The following is a 14,317-nucleotide window of genomic DNA, read 5'->3' as shown; positions in this document are numbered from 1 at the left end:
GCGTTAGATGCAGACAGCATGCAGCGGTCTAATTTTGTTACACAGTGCTGCGTTTATAAGATATACAGGGGAAATTTAAACTAAGAGACACTAAATAGATTGTGGTAAGGACACTTCAGGGTCCAAATTTACAAGACAAAGTTCAATTCCATCACAATTCTGATGTACCAAAAGAAAAAAAGAAAACAGGCATACAATCTGTCTGTAATCAACTTAAGTGAATTCATTAATTCCCAATTTGTCAAGAAATGTTTATTTACACAACCGCTTCAACATTCCACTAATACATTCTTCTAGGGCAGACCTGGTAAACTAAGGCCCAGTAATATTATGTTTATTTATTTTTTTATATTTTTGGCCCCAGGGGCAAGATGTGGCCCTAGGCATGTTTTAATCTGGCCTCTAAAAAGATTTTAGTTTCTATTTTTTCACTGTCTGTAACATCTGTCTGCATGAAATGAATAAAATAATAGATTCAATAACCCATATTTGACAGAAAAGTAATATTTTATTTGATATTATATATAAATATATAAATATATATATATATATATATATATATATATATATATATATATAATATATATATATTTTTTTTTCTTTTCTTTTTTTCACACCAACGATCATGGGCCGGCCCTCCGCTACTTGCCTGGATTTGAATATGGCCCTCGACCCCTGTTCTAGGGTTTGAACTAGACGTTTCCCCAGGCCTATTATCGCCTGTGTGGGTTAATAGGCCTCTGCTCTCCTCTGGGATTTTGACACGAAATCCCGACCTCCCAAACTGCATTAATACCTTGTGCAACCACCGTCTAATCAAATGTATGTCTGTTTCCCCCCAGGGCAAGTTCATTCAGTCCGGACTCTGGGCTTACAGCAGGCACCAAACTATTTCGGCGAGAGTCTGCAGTGGTCTGGCCTCTGACTCTCTGCGTCGTCAGTGATGAAGGGAAAGCAGTATTTAAGCGTCATTTCGCCCATGTTTGTGTGGTTCCTGCTAAACTACGTCAGCGGAGTGCCCCTGCTGGAGAAACAGGCCGCAAAGAAGTGGGGATCGGACCCTACCAATCAACAGAACTACGTCAAGAACACTCCCGTCCTCTGGCCCAAGATCTTTTAGAGAGTTGTAGCTTGTCAGATTGTGGTCCAATAAAAGTGTACATTTTTAAACTAGTCTTGTTCTCAATGTGGTCAGTTTTTGGAGATAATTGCCAACTGGATCTTTTGCGAGCTAAACAAATTGATTAAGATTGGCAAAAATAGTTACTTGCAGCCCAAATTATTTTTTAAATTACCTTTGTTTCAGACGATAATAGAACTGGAAGGTCTGTAGTGTTCAATACTAGAGAAGGTCAAATTTTTGGTTTACGGTACTTATTGCAAAGGCCATGGCAAATTAGATTAATTTGTGTAAATGAAATTGGGAATGTTCTCCCTCTATCCCCCTCTCTCTCCCTCTCTCTCCCTCTCTCCCCCTCTCTCCCCCCTCTCTCCCTCCTCTCTCTCTCTCTCTCTCGACTGGCTCCGTCACAAAAGTCTAAAGAATAAAGTCTAAAGAATAAAGCCTAAAGAATTACTAATGCCCCATTTATTTCACTGGGAAAAAATGCTAATATTTTTGAAAATTCTGCAAAAAGTGAAAGTTGTTCAAAGTCAAAAGTAATAGCACACGTACTACTGCGAAAGCGATCGTAATGAGGTATAACTTGTTGAAATCGGTTAAAGCGTTAAGGAGTTGAAACTGGCTAAATGGAGTACTAACATTTTTGAAAATTCTGCAAAAAGTACACGTTGTTCAAATGTCAAAAGTAATAGCACACGTACTACTGTGAAAGCGAAAATCATGGAAAATATAATAATGAAAAATTCTCAAAATACAAGAACATATAGTGCCTGCCTCACGCAGACACTCAATAACAAAGACAGCAACTCACAGAATAGATTGTATTTTGTAATTTACACAAATCAAATGAGTACAGTATACAGTTTTGTAGTAAAAATGCATGTAGTTATGCTTGAATAAAATATCGTGTAATGTGTATGTGTGTTGATTTGAAGTAAGGCAATTTAAAAATATTTCTGGGTGACCCTCCCCAAATCTAAGAAAACATGAGTTCTGTGTCAAATGTGCCACTCTCCTGAACCCATCCGGACCAGAACCTCCAGCCACAAAAACAGTTTATTTCCCTCTTTGGATTCACGAACACTTCTTGAACACCTGTCACTTTGACTAAACACAGTAGTACAAGTCAGCGTGAGAAAGTCGAAAGAATAAAGTCGAAAGAATAAAATCGAAAAAACGTACAACTACAGAAGGTGGCAGTAATGTAAAACTTGCTTGAAAAGTGCCATAGAACACTGTTCCCTTTCTGTACTACAACTGTAAATTCAACTGTAAATTTTGTGTACATAGTCAACCTATTTGTATACATATCCTATAGCAGATTTTAATTGTTTTTCTTTAATACGTTTGGATTTTATATTGGTTGTTTTATCATTGTTCATTGTTTTATGTTGCACCGAATCACCAAAGCAAGTTCCTATGTTTGTGAATTCTGTTCAATGACAAATGGCAATAAACCTTTTCTGATTCTGAATTAACGAGTGGGATCAGACAAGCCGGAACCAATGTTTATTCTTGTTTCACTCCGTCTTTTTTCGCGTTGCACCGTGTCACCCATGCCCCGGAGGAGAGCGGCTGTCAAGGATTTTTCGTTGGTTTTGATCAATATTAGCATGTTTGTGGTGTGAATAGTGATTGTTGACATCATGGCCCGAGTTGTTAAAGTATTTCGGACTCTCCGGAACCACTGGAAGAAGTCTACAGTCGCAGTGTGCCTCCTGTCATACGGAGGACACTGGCTGTATGGAAAACACTGGTGGGTAATGTCACTTGTTTTCTTCTATCCTTTGCGTGGATGTCATAGAAATGTTGATTTATTTTCAAATGCAATATATTCTTACGGTTTTCTATGTACATTTCAAATAAACACGAATAAAATCTGTTTTCTATTTTGTGTTTAGTGATAATCTACTGCGGAGGGAAGCTTGTTTAGAAGCTAAGGTACCGGTAATTCTTCTTCACCCATTCCCCCCCCCCTTTTCTTGAATTGAACAATAATTACATAGTTATTCTGTACTTTACAGGAGTTTGGACGTCAAATTATTGGTTCACAAGAGCGACTCAGAAAAGCTACTGTCATCTTAAACCCAGCAGCTTCCCGTGGGTGAGAACATCAACTCAATATTATTATTCAACACACAATTAGAAAAAGCTGTAATTGCTAGTGTGTAAAATTCCCAAACTAGGAATGTGCCTCAACAAATATGAATTACGTTTTATTATTTTGTGTCTCTCAATTTTCCCAGAAAAGCCAATAACCTTTTTGAGAAGAATGCAGCTCCCATATTGCACTTGGCTGGAGTCGACTTTACTATTGTCAAGGTATTGGTTTGTGATCGTTTATTACAATTGCAACGGAGAAACATTTATAGAGAAATTAGTTCATAAAATCGTTTAAAAATGGGGCAAAGGTCTGGAATAGCCTTCCCGAAGTTGTGAGACAGGCCCCCACCCCGGCTGTGTTTAAATCCAAGCTAAAAACTGTTTTCTTTAGCCGCGCCTATGAAATATTTTTAAAATATTACATTATTTTTATTCTCTATTTTACTCTGATGTACATTGTTTTACATTTTTATAAATTGCATTGTGTTTTTATATTTATTTTTTAAACACTGTAAAGCACTTTGAATTGCAGTTTGTATGAATTGTGCTTTATAAATAAATTGGATTTGATTTGATCCGTCCTAAACTGTAAAAATGTATGGACTATTTTCTATCTACAGACAGATTTTGAAGGACAAGCCAAAAAGTTAATTGAATTGATGGAACAGACTGACATGTTAATTGTTGCTGGAGGTGATGGGACGTTGCAGGAAGTAATCACAGGATTATTACGTAGACCTGACCAGGTATGAAAGCAATTTGTAATACTATTGTACTATTTATTCGTAGAAAAACATTACTTAACATGCTTGCATTTTTTATTTTTTTATTTTAAAACAAAAGGACAAATTCAGTAACACACCTATTGGGTATATTCCACTTGGCTCTCACAACTCTATAAGCCCAAGTCTTCACCTGCTCAGTGACAACCGGGTCAAGTACGTTTTGTCAGTTTGTATTTTGTGCCGTCTAACACAACATGTTTTTATTAATGGTTCCATGCATTTATAGCCACATTCTTTTGGCTACACTTTCAATTCTTAAAGGAGAAACGGTGCCACTCGATGTTTTGCAAATCAAGGTAAAAAAAAATGGACATACTGTCAAAAGTACTAAAGTTTTTTGTTTGTTAATGTATTTACTGTAAGTATATGTGATTGCAGGGAGAAACGGAGCAGCCAGTGTTTGCTCTTATGGGACTCCGGTGGGGAGCTTTCAGAGATGTAGCCTCAACTATTAGCAAGTAAGCAAAATTAATTGTCACACACATACACCATTATTTAGGACAAATACCAATTCATTATTGATTATAGATTTTGGTATCTTGGCCCACTGAAGACAAAAGCTGCACATTGGTTAAAAACGCTGAGGGTAAGATATCAGACAATTGTATTTGTTGAATACAATGTATAGATGGCATGTGTTTATGATCTCCATTTCCCCTTTTGCCTGTCCTTAGGAGTGGCCGTTAGTTCGAGAAGTTACAATAACATATTTGCCTCCCAATCTTCGCCCCCCTGATCTACCCGCTCAGAAACCCCCGAGGCCCAATTTGCTACACCGCATCGTACGAAGGTTTAAAAACTACTGGAATCCACCGATTGAAGGTAAGCAGTGAATCAGTTTTTATTTCCTGTAAGAGATAGGTTTATTTTATCAAAACAATTTGCTTTGTCTTTAGAACCACCAAAAATTGAAGAGCCTGAGAAGTGGGAAGAGAGAACGCTGTCTACACATGAGTTATGCATTCATACCCACAACAAAAATCCAGTTACAAGGGTTTGTATTAGTGTGCTGCAAAATTAGAGTTCAATTAAATCATTTTTTAATTTTATACCAGTCAAATAAGGTTTAAATAACCTGTGTTCTTTTATAGCGCCTCTATGACGCCATGAAAATCTCTGCAGAGCCCGATGACTTTACTGTGAGCGAGTTCATCGCAGTTGGGTTGGTGGTTATATTTATATATGCAGCTAACATGAACTTTCTGAATACATTACATTTTTTTTTTTTTTTTTTTAAGGACCAGCGCAATGCTTTCTCATACTTTGACATGTTATGGATACCTTATGGGTCCTTCCTCAGAGTGATGTCAAACTAACATGCATGAATGTTACAATTAACACAATGTCCATGCTTTTTGTCCAGGTCCAAAAAGGAAAAAGATCCACATATATTTACTAAGGCTTCTACAGAACTGGAAGCAAGTGCATGTATGCTGCAGCTGCCTGAGGTTAGAGGCATGGCACAATGCACATTTCTTTTCAGCAGACCATTAAGTGTTTTTTTTTTTATACAGTTGTTTTTGTTAAACCCTGCAGGGCACTGGTGGCTTCTATAACATAGACAACGAGGAGTACGAAGCCATGCCAGTGGAAGTACGGCTGTTGCCAAGGAAACTAAATTTTTTTATTAGTGCTGAGCGCCGAAACGAGCTTCTGTTGGAACTGCAGTGATGAGAGGAAACAAACCATGGGGACAAAACAGCCTCCACATGTGAGCTGATGAAAGATTAATTCCAATATTTTTAAATGCAAAAAGGCGATTGTTTTTTCCACTACATTAAACCAAGGCTTCATTTACAATCTGTATTTACTGTATCAAATAGATGTTGAGATGATAGTATGAACCATTTAACGACATCTACCTGAAGAAAGATCTTTGTTCTACTCTCTTAATATAATGCTGATGTGTGGGAGTATGTACTGTAAATAAAAAGATCATCATGTCTCGCTAAATTGTGAATGCTCTCTCATACTAACTTAAAGCCCTATTACTCAAGTACATACAAATAAAATTGAAAAGTATGGAAAGCACAGGACAAATGCGTTCAATGGCACTGTTGACTAACAATGTTTTATTGTTTCACAATGGCAGTTCTGTTGAATTAACAAATGTTCATGCTCTGACTTCAGTGGACATTACTGACAACCCAGACGGCTCATTAATAAGTGGATATTGATTTAATTGTGAATTTGGGAAATGCTTTTACCACTGTGCAATATTTATTTTACATTCTATGACATTCAGTGACCTAACAAACAGAACTCCTCGTCAAAGCTGAAAAATGTGAATGTCTCCACATGGATTGTTCTAGTGACAGTATATTTATATTTTCCAAAGGCAAACACTAAAGTGGGAGAACATGTTTAGCTGACCTATAAATGGACCAGTCCAAATAAAATGTCCTTAGAGAGTGTTGAGGAAAAGAATACATCTTTAGCAAATACACATACAATAACAAACATCACATTTCCATAAGGCCCCATTTGAAGTAAAGCTTGAACACCCATTTCTTGGTACATTTAGTGCACTTTTTACTGACCCTCCCAGAAACCATTCTATAAATCTTTTTTTAATGCAGCACTTTCAAACCTATTAAATGTTTTGATAAAATCACATTTACTTCTTCCTGTGCATTAATTATGCATTCTAGGGATCGTTTAAAAAAATCCATAAGAATAGATTGACCACAGCTGGCTCAAAACTAGACATTGTATTCTGAGTTCATCCGGGTATACAATTTATTGGTTTAGCTTCCTGTTCATTAGGTCATATTTTGAGGATTTTTTCCTATTTTAAAAAGGTATATATTTGTTTTGAATTGTTAATTGCTATGGCAACGGTGCTACTTTGATCACTCCTAAACTCATGGATACAAAGCTTCTTTGAAGCCGATGCTCGGATTGTGCCTATAATAATATATAGCCAATGAAGGAGGACTTACAGCGTTGACTGTCGCCATCTCTCTCCCAAAATGCATTGAGCCTTTTTGCAAAAGAGACAAGTGGAAGACTTGTCTCTTAAGACTAGAACTTTAAAATTAGAAAACAGCACAAAGGGCTTCAACAGTTAAGACTTTTCCTGCATATTTCACCTACTTTAGAATAAACTTGCTGGCTAAATGACATCCTCACCCAACAAATATACAAACAGGGTGTGCATTAAACAGTCCAGTGTCAGACATGGTGCAGCATCAGTGAAAAGTTAGTTATAGCTTCACATTCATTGAACAGGAAAAAGACATCCACAAGTCTTTACTGAATATGAACATTTAAACATGTCTCCAGTAGGACATAATCAGAGATTACACTTTCCAATAAAGTGCATGAAATTATAGAATATCTGTCTGCTCCATACTAAAGAAATATCTGACCACATTAAACCAGTATCACAAAAAGTTGTTGAGCAAAATAAGGTTTTTGTGGATTAGTTAAATTGTTGGTTATCACTTCTCTATTTCTATTGCTACCATTTCAACAAGGCAAATGTGACAATGCATGAAAGCATTTCCTTTACCTAATTCTGACAAAATAGCATGAGGAACATAAAAACGTTTTGCATTTTGAAGGCTGTAAGTCATTGCTGCTCAAGCACAAAGAAGTTAGTTCCCCAAATAATATGTTCATTTGTATGTGTCTGTGAAATGTGAAGCGGAAAATATTTTGATGTAGCTTCCAGTGCTTTAGATTTCAGTAATGGAGGATCATACAAAAAACACTCCTGGCAATAACCGTATTGCATGACTGTGAGATGACCGGCTAAGACAGTCCAACTGTCGAGAAAAAATCAGTCTTTAGCCATTGTTAACTCACCATGAACAGCTATTGCCCATGGGTCTGATCAAACACAGAAAGGGTAACAGACCCAATAGGCAACATACAGGACCTGGAGCAGAGGCAGTGTCTTTAGTGTCTTGGTGCATTGGCCATAAAAGGCACGAGTATCCAGAAGCCTTCCAAAGCTTTTTTCAGATGGGGATTTTAAAAAGGCAACCGCGACTCATGTGCAGCACAAATTGTCTATGACCAGTGTTATGTCCATACCATAGACCTCCAGTAGGTCCATCAGAAATGAGTGGTCCGCCTGAGGATCCAGCCCCATGGCCCTCACGTGATCAGAGGTGAGGGTGGGGTCAACACTCCCTGCAACCTCTGAGAGTGTCTGAAAAATGCGGTTATTCAGCTCCATGAAGAACCTGGTGAAAGGGATTGAAAAGATAACATAAGACGAAATAGGTTAAGTATTCTATTGGCAAGAGCGATCTGCCATCAACTCACAGAATGAAAAGATCCTCTTCGTTTGAGGTGCAGTCAGCGTCAACCTCTTGTGAATATAGCAGCATTTGCCTAAAAATAACACGTACATAAATAATGCACTTCTAGATGCAATGAGTTGTATTTACAGTATGTTCTAATAATACTAGACAAACCCGTTTAAAAGGGAAAATGCTGGGACATTGCCAAGTCCCTATGAACATCGTTTAATCTGTTCACACTGTTGCTTTACGAGGCAGCCACTGTTGTGATTTTGGGCGTTAGAAAAACTAATTGAATTCTTTCCTCATAGTGGTGTATTCAGGGTGGGCAATGTAACCCTAATTAACAATGTAAAATAATGGACTATGTATGTTTTAAGATAAGATAATCCTTTATTGTCCACACATTGGGAAATCTAGTGTAATACTAAATTTCCCCATAATCAAAGTGTTGCAAGAGATGGTTAAATATTCACTAAAGGAAAGAGGTACCTTTGCTCCGTGAGTTTCCTGTACTTTTCTTTATCAGCCGCATTGACCCGCAGCAGAGGCTGAAGGTGGCTTCTGTGCGTTTTTACGTTCTGGTTATCGATGTAAACGTCATAAAGCTCCTTTTTCTCCTCAAATATTTTTTCTGTCGTGCCTTTAAATCATAAAGTTTTGTCCGTTAATAATACATGTCATGAAAGCGAAATCATTTCAAGCAAATCTTTATACACACAAGCCACATATGACAGTTCGGTTCCCAGGGCCGGGATGTCAGCTATATTGACATAGAAGAAAGGCCGTAGCTCGGGAACAGATACGCCAATCCCAGGTATGGAGACGTTAGCCAGGCAGCAAAGGCAGTAGACTGCAAAAGCACAAAGACTTATAAGACAAACTATCTATCATGTATCTATGTAAATAAAGTAGTAACTGAATCCATAGGTGAAATGTGTGTTCAAGCACGTCACCTCTGTAGCAGACCACGCCTATAGGTGGGGGGGAAAAGATGAGAAGACGTTTTCTGAGCAGAGCAAACTTCCACAGCACCATTATGTGTTCTCCGAAAAACTGGATGAACTGGGACATGCAGCCAGCTGGATGGGTAATCTTTGTTGGAACAGGCAAATAGTGTCAGTTGTATTTGGCATAAGCTTTGTCCCAATTAGCAAATACCCGAGTATAGCAAATCAAATAAAAAAAGAGAAATCAGACCTTCATTTCTGGGTGCATGCAGCGATTGACGTTCGTTACACTCCAGGATGGACAGGCATTGACGAGCCCGTTTCCTTTTTGAGGAAGGACAGCTTTCTTATCCTCGTAGAACGCCTCTAGTGGAGAGTATTGGCCTGGACACTTCAGCTGGTGTCTAATAGAGAAGTAAAAAGTATAAGTGTTCTATATGTAAATTTTGACAGACTGATTGAAGTAAATACTCATGGAATGCATGACACATAAACACAACCGGTCTTACAATTCCCAGCAGCAATAAGACACCAATGCATACCAAGTAAAACATGCCTTGCTACTGTTACTTAGTGATTGTATAGCTTCTACTTTAAAATACTGTAACACGTCCATATGAAATTAAAATGAATATGCATGTCATCTATTTACAGGTAGTGTTCAGATGTAAATGTGCTCTTGTGGCCGTTACCAAGACTGTCGCTTTATGTTTAATGGATGAGAACATTTGAAACAAAGACCCATGAACATCAGTGGGAACATGAAAACAAAATGTGTGGGTGCTTTTGAGTGTGTGTGTGTGTGTGTGTGTGTGTGTGTGTGTCTGTGTGTCTGTGTGTCTGTGTGTCTGTGTGTCTGTGTGTCTGTGTGTCTGTGTGTCTGTGTCTGTGTGTGTGTAACCAAACTACAGTCCGCACTAAGGCCAACTCAAACACCAAAATGTCTCACCTGACTTGGTTTTCAAGGAAGTGCATGTAGCGATACAGCAGAGTGTATGAAGGAGACAATATCCCCACAGACTTCATCCGGGCTCCTCTCTCCAGCTCGCTCTCCACCGGCATGTTGGCAAAACAGGCAAGTCCAAAGTAACAGCCTTTGCGGAAATATCTAAGCACAGCACAACACGGCGATTACATGACTTGGCTTTCACATTCAAACCAATAGCTGAAAGAACTCTCCAGAGCTACCGGGGAGTGAATTAAGCTGCGTACATAAAATCATTAGTGATGCGATGCGAGCCGCTGGCCATCGACTTGAACTCCACTCCATCTAGACTGACGTCATGAGGCAAACACCACTCCACCATGTTCCCTGTGACTCAGAAGAGAGAGAAGCATCAATAGAAAAAGTAACTTCCACAACAGTCATACCGTCATCGCTACTTTCATCACAGCCAGTTCCTCTTCTGACTGCATCTGACACTTCGAGAGTTCAAGGGCAGAACACGCTGACTCAGCAAATGTGACCGCCTGACACTGTCCGATACCTCAAAAAGCTATATGTTTCAACTGTCCGGCGTTATTTATTCATGCTCTTTGGTTTGCTTGTACCGTGAAATGAGAGGAGGCAAAAATAATCAAGACGGATTAAAGACTTGTTGGAGATGAGTGTAAGCTTTATGTTCACTGTCAGTTAGAATCATCAGAGAGCCAACTGTGTGTGACAGATGCTTTTCATATAGGCCTAATTCTGTTTCAGAGTAGGCCTGGATTATGGAGCAATAGCCCAGGCATACGGATTAAAACATACAGTATCATTACACACTATTGGTCCTTTTGAACAGATACCAGCCTTTTTCATATTCATTAAAGACAAATGAGCTATACTGCCATAGGGTAGGCTTCAAAGAGGTTCTATAATACCACTACCATTGTTTTAGGCCAACTTCTTACCCTTAATACATGTGTCAACTCATACATGAAGTTGAGGTCTATGCTCACCTGATCTTGTGTCAAAGGTGACCACGAACACTGCCACAATCTGGTCCCTCTCCTCCCACTGGTCCCTCAGCGCGAGGACGGGGAAAAGAGCATCTTTGCGATCTCTGCTGTGGTAGCACGGGTGTTCTCTCCGGTGTCCCCGGGGCTCGAGAAGAGGACGGGCTGGGTTTTGCTCCACGATACGCACCACAGTCCCGCCCTTCGGTGTGCAAGTGACGGCGGAGTCCACCGCAGTGCGCCCGTGAGAACGCGCCGCCGCCTGCGAACTTTTCTCCGCCGCCGCGTCTCGCTGCGGTGAAGCCGCGTTGGTCGGATCCGGACGCGGGGTCTCCTCCCAATCGAGCAGCGGGGCTCGGTCCGACTGCTCCACCATGATCTCTTGTCTCTGAAGAGGGGCTGCGCGCGGAACTAACAGTGCTAAATCTCAATACACGCGTTAAATATGCTCCTGTAGTTTGAACATGGTTTACAGCCGCTCCCTGACTTGTTTTCCAATTTATTTGTAAGCGTGTCACATCCACTGGCTCTCCCTCTCCTCTGTTGTCATTACGTCACACACTTCCGCCCACATGACGACGAGCTTTTTCTCATTTTACATCATTTACTCAGTCCATGTGTGGCACGTCGCATGTAGGTCCAGGTCAAGCGATAGTTTGCATGTTTTTAAATGAATAAATATTAATAATGACAATAATAATAACAATAATAATAATATTTTTTGACAAATTAAAACGTTAAATTGTTATGTGCACTGAACTTTGTTATGCCCCAAAAAAATGCTTGATGGATTCATAATCGTTGGCAATAAAAATAAGTAGCAAAAGTCCCCTCAAAGCCAGGTGCGCGTGCCAGAAGAGCTCAGCCAATGAAAGGTTTGACTGAATTTATTTAAACAGGAAGTGATTTACATATGTGGCGCTAAATTCAAGATAGTGGGGGTGGAATAATCAGAAGAGTCGTTTAGTTGGCTCGTAAGTATGAAAAACATTAAATACAAGGCATAGGTGGCCTATAAAACGTACTTTAGTTAGGTTTACATATTTTACTTTCTTGTATATGTAGTTTGCTTGACTGTTGCCTCGGTTGTTTATTTTCTGTCACCTGCCTAGTATGGAAGTCCACACTGTTCAACCTAGGCCTATTGATTTGAAAATATGATTACAATTATTATAATGATCATGTTATTTTCCATTTTTAAAGGTCCAAATATCATGGCGGCGTTGGTGGGAATCAGTCAGCAGCTATACTTTTCCAGCTGCGATGAGGACAGCAGCAACAGCGACAACAGCCTGGACGAGTACAGCTTTAGGATCCAGAGCAAGAGCCCCCTCTGCAGAACACCTGTGGTCCAACGCCACCGCAGCAGGAGCAGCACTGTGCCCTCGCCTCTCCAGTGCACCAGCCCCATACCGTACTCGTCCTGGAGAAAGCTGAGGCTGTGTGACTCTCCAAGCACGCCAAAGGTGGGTGTCCTCATCACACGCAAACCATTTGAACCGTTTGTGCATTTTATCAACATGAACTGATTGGCCCTGTGTCATTTTGTAGAGCCTTCTGTCAAAATCGTCCCGGCTTTGCTCCATCACAGAGACGGGTTGCCACGAGAGGTCCCGTCGTTTTAGCTCGCTCAACATTAATGGTATCCAAGCTCCATCTGTCAACATCAACCCGTTTACTCCTGACACTGTGCGACGGACCAGCGAGCAGCAGTTAAAAAACAACTGCAGGAGTGACAATGAGGATGATTATGGTCGCAGGTACACACACGTTTGCATTGCATTAGGGAGTCAAAGTACACATGGCAAGCATTCGATCAGCACACTCAAATGTCTTGCAGAATCAAACACAGTCTAACATCATCTGAGGAGGAGGATGAAGCATTTCTTCCACCTAAGGTACAATTCTTTTTTCATTATTATTTTCTCTCTTGCACATACTCCCACACAATTGCCTTGGCTGGTTTTGTATTGCAGCGTTCATCTTGTTCTACCACATCATCTTTGTTATGTGGTCCAAAATGGCATCTTCCGGAATTTCTAAGGGATCTCCGTAAAAAGCTGTCAGCCTATAACAAAACCTTTTTTTTCTGGTGGAAATGGTGCCATATTTGGTTCCATGCCCATGAAAACTCCAGTTTCTAAGCAAGCTGGAGCCCATAAAAGCCCTATGACGTCTTTGTCCTCTTTAGAGATTTCTGTAACGCTGGACTTCCCATCTGTGTATCTGGCAGAGGCGTGCTGTCCAGGCCTTCATGCTGTCACGGTACGAGAGTGAGTTCTTGGAGCTGGAGTGCATCGGTGCTGGCGAGTTTGGTGCCGTCTATAAGTGTGTCAAGAGGCTGGACGGTTGTTTGTATGCCATAAAACGCTCTCGTCGACCCCTTGCAGGCTCCTCCAATGAGTAAGTCAGTCAAAAAATGTGTATTTTTGTCTAATCTAAAGGATTCTTCTTTTCTTTTTTTAGACAGCTGGCTCTTAAGGAAGTGTATGCACATGCTGTTCTCGGACACCACCCACATGTTGTCCGATATTATTCAGCTTGGGCAGAAGATGACCACATGATTATTCAGAATGAATACTGTGATGGTAAGATTAGAATGACACATTTCAATTGGGCAGAATATTGTATTTATGTTTTTGTCTGTTTTTGGGCTGAGGTGGAAGTCTAAATGATGTCATTGTAAAGAAGGAGGTGCAAAGGGAACTTTTTTCAGAAGCTGAACTGAAAGATTTGCTTCTTCAAGTGTCCATGGGCCTAAAATATATCCACAGTTCTGGCCTTGTGCACCTTGACATCAAGCCAAGTAAGTATTACTTTTAGATGCAGAAGCAGTCTTTAATGAATTGTTATTTTCTGTTTCACCGTTTGCACAAAGGCGCCACATTTTTTGTCAATTGATGCAGACAAAATAATCATCCTGAGTGTAAACAAGCGTTTCAGGGTCTGTATTGGGATGTCTTTGTGTTGACTTGAATTGTGTTGAATGTAAAAATACTGCAATTGCACATTTACTTCTTTACATTCTTGTAATTGTCTGCTGTTTTCAGGTAATATTTTTATTTGCCAGCATCAAAGCAAAAGTGCCACAGCAGGTGAAGCAAGTGAAGATGAAGATGACACCAGCCCGTCTGCTTGTGTCCTCTATAAAATAGGTTTGTTTTA

General features: G+C 39.8%; 3 protein-coding genes across 3 annotated transcripts in view; 2 read left to right on the top strand and 1 right to left on the bottom strand.

Moving 5' to 3' along the window:
* The first annotated feature begins 2,641 nt into the window (after nt 1-2,641).
* Nucleotides 2,642-5,728, top strand: agk (acylglycerol kinase). The gene is made up of 14 exons (XM_072434461.1): nt 2,642-2,879; nt 3,025-3,064; nt 3,148-3,227; nt 3,370-3,445; nt 3,847-3,972; nt 4,070-4,164; nt 4,238-4,307; nt 4,390-4,469; nt 4,540-4,597; nt 4,686-4,833; nt 4,908-5,005; nt 5,103-5,173; nt 5,375-5,459; nt 5,548-5,728. The coding sequence occupies exons 1-14, from the start codon at nt 2,770-2,772 to the stop codon at nt 5,680-5,682; spliced, it is 1,272 nt and encodes a 423-aa protein (XP_072290562.1). The 5' UTR covers nt 2,642-2,769; the 3' UTR covers nt 5,683-5,728.
* A 347-nt stretch (nt 5,729-6,075) lies between these two features.
* dennd11 (DENN domain containing 11) lies at nt 6,076-11,713 on the bottom strand. Its single transcript, XM_072434460.1, has 10 exons — nt 11,156-11,713; nt 10,427-10,526; nt 10,164-10,322; nt 9,465-9,618; nt 9,221-9,359; nt 8,986-9,117; nt 8,757-8,907; nt 8,287-8,355; nt 6,963-8,204; nt 6,076-6,869 (listed from the first exon to the last, which is right to left on the bottom strand). The coding sequence occupies exons 1-9, from the start codon at nt 11,526-11,528 to the stop codon at nt 8,009-8,011; spliced, it is 1,473 nt and encodes a 490-aa protein (XP_072290561.1). The 5' UTR covers nt 11,529-11,713; the 3' UTR covers nt 6,076-6,869; nt 6,963-8,008.
* A 332-nt stretch (nt 11,714-12,045) lies between these two features.
* wee2 (WEE2 oocyte meiosis inhibiting kinase) overlaps nt 12,046-14,317 on the top strand; it is a 3,644-nt gene continuing 1,372 nt past the window's right edge. The window contains exons 1-8 of the mRNA XM_072434746.1: nt 12,046-12,126; nt 12,356-12,618; nt 12,704-12,912; nt 12,993-13,050; nt 13,386-13,555; nt 13,619-13,740; nt 13,812-13,958; nt 14,203-14,307. Coding sequence (XP_072290847.1) covers nt 12,367-12,618; nt 12,704-12,912; nt 12,993-13,050; nt 13,386-13,555; nt 13,619-13,740; nt 13,812-13,958; nt 14,203-14,307 — 1,063 coding nt within the window. The 5' untranslated portion in view covers nt 12,046-12,126; nt 12,356-12,366. The remainder of the gene's footprint in view (nt 12,127-12,355; nt 12,619-12,703; nt 12,913-12,992; nt 13,051-13,385; nt 13,556-13,618; nt 13,741-13,811; nt 13,959-14,202; nt 14,308-14,317) is intronic.

Source organism: Eucyclogobius newberryi, unplaced genomic scaffold, assembly GCF_026437365.1.
Source record: "Eucyclogobius newberryi isolate DKJ021-1_F unplaced genomic scaffold, fEucNew1.0.hap1 SCAF_7, whole genome shotgun sequence".
In the NCBI taxonomy this organism is placed as follows: domain Eukaryota; kingdom Metazoa; phylum Chordata; class Actinopteri; order Gobiiformes; family Gobiidae; genus Eucyclogobius; species Eucyclogobius newberryi.
This window is presented reverse-complemented; position numbering and strand designations above follow the sequence as displayed.

Excerpts from the sequence above, each read along its gene's own strand:
- agk (XM_072434461.1), top strand. The coding sequence starts at position 2,770 with ATGGCCCGAGTTGTTAAAGTATTTCGGACTCTCCGGAACCACTGGAAG. Across the intron at positions 4,308-4,389 it reads TCGATGTTTTGCAAATCAAG|GGAGAAACGGAGCAGCCAGT; the intron begins GTAAAAAAAAAT and ends ATGTGATTGCAG. Across the intron at positions 4,470-4,539 it reads GTAGCCTCAACTATTAGCAA|ATTTTGGTATCTTGGCCCAC; the intron begins GTAAGCAAAATT and ends TATTGATTATAG.
- dennd11 (XM_072434460.1), bottom strand. The coding sequence starts at position 11,528 with ATGGTGGAGCAGTCGGACCGAGCCCCGCTGCTCGATTGGGAGGAGACC. Across the intron at positions 10,527-11,155 it reads CACCTTTGACACAAGATCAG|GGAACATGGTGGAGTGGTGT; the intron begins GTGAGCATAGAC and ends TCTGAGTCACAG. Across the intron at positions 8,356-8,756 it reads AGGAAACTCACGGAGCAAAG|GCAAATGCTGCTATATTCAC; the intron begins GTACCTCTTTCC and ends TGTTATTTTTAG.